Here is a 6,000-nt window from a genome sequence, read left to right on the forward strand (position 1 = left end):
ATGGAACTTCCCTGAAAGTGCAAAAGGGGGTTAGGCTTTCCAATATGGGCTCTTTCTTAGACTTTCTTTAAGTCAGTGAACATTTGTGAAGTTCCTGCCTTGTTCCAGACCCTCTGCTAAGCCCCAGGGATATAAAGAGATACAAGGATCATCCCCTACTCTCTTGGAGTTCAGACTGTTGTGGCAGATGACATGCCAACATTAAAGTAGAATCCTGTTATGGACAAGAGAAATTGGAGCTCATTGGGACAGTGAAGGCACTAAAGTGGAGGACTGCAAGGTGGGCTGTAGCTGTGGCTTCAGGGAAGGCAGGGTGAGCATTCTAGGTGTGGAGATGACATGGAAAACCACAGGGTCAGGAGGTGGAGTGTCCTGTTCACAGAACAGAAGGGAGGCCCACACTTCTGGATTATTGTATGTTTAGTGGGGATATGAGTTGAAAGGAAATTAGCAGATTAGGAGAGGGTTAGGTGATTAAGAGCCATAGAGAGGATTTTATATTTGATCCTTTTCCCAGGGAGCCACTGGAGGTTATTGAGGACATGGTGACATGGTCAGTCTAGAACTTTAGGAAGATGATCTTTGATAAATGGTGGCGGCATGACCAGAGTCCGGGGAGACTTAAGGCAGCTAGAGCAAGTAGCAGTTTCTTGTAACACTTCAGGTTGCAAGGCAGTAGCAGTGCTGGGAGAGCAGGGGTGTATGGGAAAGATGTTACCTGGGTGGAATCATAGGACTGTGCAGCAGATTGAATATTGGGCTCAAGAGTGTGTGTTAGCTTGAAGGATTAGGAGGATGCCTTGGAGAGCATTAGGAAAGTAGGAAGATGGCAGGGTTGGGGGACAGAAATTGAGTTTGGTTTGGGGAACAATGAGAGGAGTGTCACTTAAACAGAGAAAGAGAGAAAGGAGGGTGATTGACTGTTAAGGGCTGCAGAGAAGGCAAGAAGAAAGAGGGTGAAGAAATGGTCAGTGGATTTAGCAACTTTGAGGTTTGGAGAGAGTAATTTCAGTTGAACAATGAAATTGGGAGCTAGATTGCAGAGAATTTCAGAGAAAACAGAGGAAAGGAGGTGGAGGCACCAGTTGTAACTAGGTATCTCCAGGTGTTTAGCCAAAAAATGGAAGAAAGATATTGGAAACTATGTCTTTGGTTGAATGGATCAAGTGACTGTGTTTTGAGGATTAGAGAGAAATGGTTTTATTTGTGGCAGTAGGGAAGGAGTCATTAGTGTGGGAGAGACTAGAAAGTACCAAAACAGGGGATGCTGGAGAGGCAGCATCATGAGGAAGATGTTGTCCTAGAATGGGATGATTTGCACATCAAGTGGAAAGTGGAAAGGAGTTTGCTTTATCTAGCAGAAAGAGACCATTTCATCTGCTAGTGGTGTCAAAAAGGAAAAAAAAGTATTTAATATATGGGAAATGAGGATAAGATAGCTCTTGATATGTATCCAATTTTTTCAACAAACACATACAAGGCACATTTCTCTGCTTAGAAGGTGAGTGGGAAGTGAACAGTGGGAGCAAGTAGTGAGGGACTGTTGGGAAAGAATGAAAAAAAGTGTAAAAGATGCTGTGGTGAAGGAGATGGGGAGTCAGTTATGTGGTTTTCAGTCATTTCAGTCATTTCTGACTCTTCATGTTGCCATTTGGGGTTTTCTTAGCAAAGATCCTGGAGTGATTTGCCATTTCCTTTTCAGTCTCATTTTACACATGAGGAAACCAAGGCCAAGAGGCCTGAGTCACTTGAACAGGATCTCAAAGCTACTAAGTGTGTGAGGCTGGATTTAAACTTGGTCTTCCTAACCAGTGCTCTTTCCAGCCTACCACCTAGCTACGTGAAGGGAGTCAGTTAGGGAGGTGTCAAAGGATACCCTTGCCACAGTTAGGTCTAACCTGAAATTACAGAGCCTAAATTTGTAGTGGACCCAGGCAGCCTGGTTTTATGCTTTTTTCTGTCTTTGTTCAGCAGCATCTAAGGACTAGCAAAGGCTGTTGCCTGACTTAGAATTAATCTAAGGCTCATCTTTACATAAATCATCAAACTGTGTCCCTCCTTTGATCTCTGAGGCTCAATCTTTGGCCCATTCTTGGAGAATCGTTGGCCAGATTCATTGTGTTGAGAGGCAGTCAGAATTTGGGGAAGTGGGAAGTAGAAATTCCCAGGTGTTTCATAGTATGGGATGCTTCAGGAGCCTAAAAAGAAGTCTCTGGGATCTTCACTATGGGTCTGGTTAGGTCCCATCAGCGTTAGAACCACACCAAGATCATTCAAATAGGAGATAAGGTACCTGAAGGAGACAGAAACAAGGCTGAGGCCAGATGCTGCATTTGCCAAATAAGACAGACCAGAGGTAGAAGCTGGGCCCTGGTGTCAGCCTTGGGTCCAGTCAGCCAGTCAATAAGTATGGATTAAGCACCTCCAGCTTTCTAGGCCCCTCGCCAAGCTTTAAGAAGGGAAAAGCCAGTCCCTGCTGTCGAACTCCGAATCTGGCATACAAACATGGAGATGGTTGAGAAGATGCAACAGATGAGGAAGCTTGGTCTTAGCTGAGCCAGCGAAAGCAGAGTGTTTTGGAGTGGAAAGACATGTACTTCAATGGGCTACAGTGGGATATAAGGGAACTCAAGGAGTAAAGCTAGTAATAGTTTAAGAAGGAGAACTGAATTAGGGAGGAAAGAGTCAAAATCAAAAGAAGAATGAGAAAAATTTCAGGTACCCCTCAGAGATATTGCAGATTCAGTTCCAGAGTTCTGCAGTAAAGTGAATATTGCAATCAAGTGAGTCACCTGAATTTTTGGTTTTTCAGTTCATATAAAAGTTATGTTTGCAACAAACATGCACAATACTATATTGTTTTTTAAAAGTACATATTTTAATTTAAAAATATTTTATTGGTAATAAAATCTTGCTATCATCTGAGTCTTCAGTGACTCCTAATCTTTTTGCTGGTGGAGGCTGTGGCCCAATTCATGGCTGCTGAGTGATCAGGGTGGTGGTTGCTCAACGTTGTAGGTTGCCATGTGAATTTCTTAAAATAAGGCAACAGTGAAGTTTGCCACAGCGATTGACTCTTGTTTTCCCTTGAAATTAAAGCTCCACTGCAGGGTTATGAATTGGCCTAATTTCAGTATTTCTGTGTCTTAGGAAATTAGGAAGACCTAAAAAGAGGGAGAGAAAAGTCAAAAATGCAAAACTAAATTTTTTTTTTCTAAACAAAACAGAACAAATGTAAGGGCAATCAAGACAGACCATCTAGTTCCATGGACAGAACAACCCCATTTGCATGGTTGGAGGTCTAGTTTCAGCTGCAGGGTTATTGGTCAGGTCACTCAGCTATGCTGAGCTCATGGCCTGACTTGAGAATATAATAAGCATGCTGGGTCTTCCAGTGTCACAGGTGTTTGTAGGGATCCCATTTGATTGTGTGTGAAGTTCTTTGTAAGTCAAGTTATCTTGCAGATGGGAGCTAATGGCACTTTCAAATGTTTTATTCTGTCCATTTCACTTTGAATTCTTTTCACCTAGGGAAGTAGGATATAGCTCAGTTAGTTTACTTTCTTGCTATGGAGGGAAAGGATTATAATTATGTGTGTGTGTGTACATGTGTCTCTGTATATATTTTTTGCTGTGTGTTTCTTGTAGGAGAGATTAGACCTGAAATGAGAGAGACTACTGGAAAGCTAAGGATTTCTGTGAAAGAAAGTCACAAAGAAAGCTTCATGTGTGATGGTTCCTGTGACTTCACTGGGAGAAAAATCTGTGCTGTATTTCACAGAATCCACAAAGGAAGGAAAGCTTATAATCGTCATCATTGTGGGAAAGACATGAATCAACAGTCATCCCTGATTTGCCAACAAAAAATTCATACTGGAGAGAAACCACACGAGTGTCACAAATGTGCTGAACTTTTTAGTGAACACTCATCCTTCATTATGCATCACAGTGTTCACAGTGACAAGAAACCTTATGAATGTAATCAGAGTGGAAAGGCTTGGAGTTACAGCTCTAGTCTTGCTGTACATCAGAGCATCTGCATTGGAGAGAAACCATATGAATGTGATAAATATGGAAAGGCATTCACACAGAGCTCAAACCTTACTCAACATCAGAAAATCCACAATGGTGAGAAACCTTTTGGATGTAATCATTGTGGAAAAGCTTTCAGATTTAAAAGCCATCTTGCTGTACATCAGAGAATCCACACTGGGGAGAAACCTTATGAATGTATTCATTGCAGAAAGGCTTTCAGAAACAACTCCCATCTTGTTGCACATCAGAGAATCCACAATGGGCAGAAACCTTATGAATGTAAGGAATGTGGAAAGGCTTTCAGACAGATCGTCACTCTTGCTAAGCACCAGAGAATCCACACTGGAGAGAAACCATATGAATGTAATCAGTGTGGAAAGGCTTTCAAAGAGAGCTCCAATCTTGCTAAGCACCAGAGAATCCACACTGGGGAGAAACCGTATGAATGTAATCAATGTGGAAAGGCTTTCAGGCGGATCTCCACTCTTGCTGTACATCAGAGAATCCACACTGGGGAGAAACCGTATGAATGTAATGAATGTGGAAAGGCTTTCAGAGCAAGCGCCACTCTTGCTGGACATCAGAGAATACACACTGGGGAGAAACCATATGAATGTAATCAATGTGGAATGGCTTTCAGAATCAACTACAATCTTGCTGTACATCAGAGAATCCACACTGGGGAGAAACCATATGAATGTAATCAATGTGGAAAGGCTTTCAGAATCAACTACAATCTTGCTGTACATCAGAGAATCCACACTGGGGAGAAACCATATGAATGTAATCAATGTGGAAAGGCGTTCAGAATCAACTGCAGTCTTGCTGTACATCAGAGAATCCACACTGGGGAGAAACCTTATGAGTGAAAGCAGTGTGGAAAGGCTTTCACACAGATCTCCACTCTTGCTAAGCACCAGAGAATCCACACTGGGGAGAAACCTTATGAATGTGATAAATCCAGAAAGGTATTCAGACAGAGCTCCAACCTTCCTCAACATCAGAAAATTGACGATGTTGTGAAACCGAAAGCCATCTTACTGTACACCAGAGAATTCACACTGGGCAGAAAGCTTATGAATGTAATCAATGTGGAAAGGCTTTCAATTCTAGCTCCAATCTTGCTGCACATCAGAGAGACCACACTGGAAAGAAACCTTATGAATGTAATCACTGTGGAAAGGCTTTCACAGAGAGGTCCAGTCTTTCTGCCCATCAGAGAATTCACAGTATGGAGAAATCTTATGATTGTAATCAATGTGGAAAGGCTTTCAATTCTAGCTCCAATCTTGCTGTACATGAGAGAATCCACACTGGGGAGAAACCTTATGAATGTAATCAGTGTAGAAAGGCTTTCAGAAAAAACTGTAGTCTTACTTCACATTAGAGAATCCACACTGGGGAGAAACCTTATGAATGCAATCAATGTGGAAAGGCTTTCACACTGAGCTTCAATCTTGCTCGACATCAGAGAATGCACTGTGGAGAGAAACCTAATGTGATAAAAACTTGTATGTAGACTCTCACTGTAATATGCAAATGTGATGCAAGCAAACACCAAGACATGTAATTTCTGGATTTAATTAATTATTGCTAGTGAATAATAAACAAAAGAATGTTTGTTTAGCTATCTCCTGTCAACTGAAGAGGAATCATGGAGGCCTGTCAATACTTATATACCCTTAGATAAGTGGGCATAACCAACAGGCATAAAACAATTCTGATCAGTTAAAACCTAATAAGAATGAGTATTATAATGAATGGTGAACATAGTCTACTGAGTGGCTGGGGGATATGACTCATGACTCCATCTTGGACAGGGAATCTTATCTCTATCCACATCTGTCTGACTAAAACACAATGGGTCCTAATTCACCTAGACTAAAAGCTTTTTAGATCTGACCTTTTGGTCATGCATTTTGATAGTAACAATAAAGGGCAAGGCTCAGGCAGAGATTCTGGCCC

At 41.8% G+C, this 6,000-nt stretch overlaps 1 protein-coding gene across 1 annotated transcript in view; it reads left to right on the top strand.

Moving 5' to 3' along the window:
- Positions 1 to 5,055, top strand: part of LOC118841601 (zinc finger protein OZF-like) — a 65,001-nt gene extending 59,946 nt beyond the window's left edge. The window contains exon 4 of the mRNA XM_036749154.1: positions 3,649 to 5,055. Within this exon, the coding sequence (XP_036605049.1) occupies positions 3,649 to 4,904 (1,256 nt within the window). The 3' untranslated portion in view covers positions 4,905 to 5,055. The remainder of the gene's footprint in view (positions 1 to 3,648) is intronic.
- The last annotated feature ends 945 nt before the right edge of the window (positions 5,056 to 6,000 follow it).

Source organism: Trichosurus vulpecula, chromosome 3 (assembly GCF_011100635.1).
Source record: "Trichosurus vulpecula isolate mTriVul1 chromosome 3, mTriVul1.pri, whole genome shotgun sequence".
In the NCBI taxonomy this organism is placed as follows: Eukaryota; Metazoa; Chordata; class Mammalia; order Diprotodontia; family Phalangeridae; genus Trichosurus; species Trichosurus vulpecula.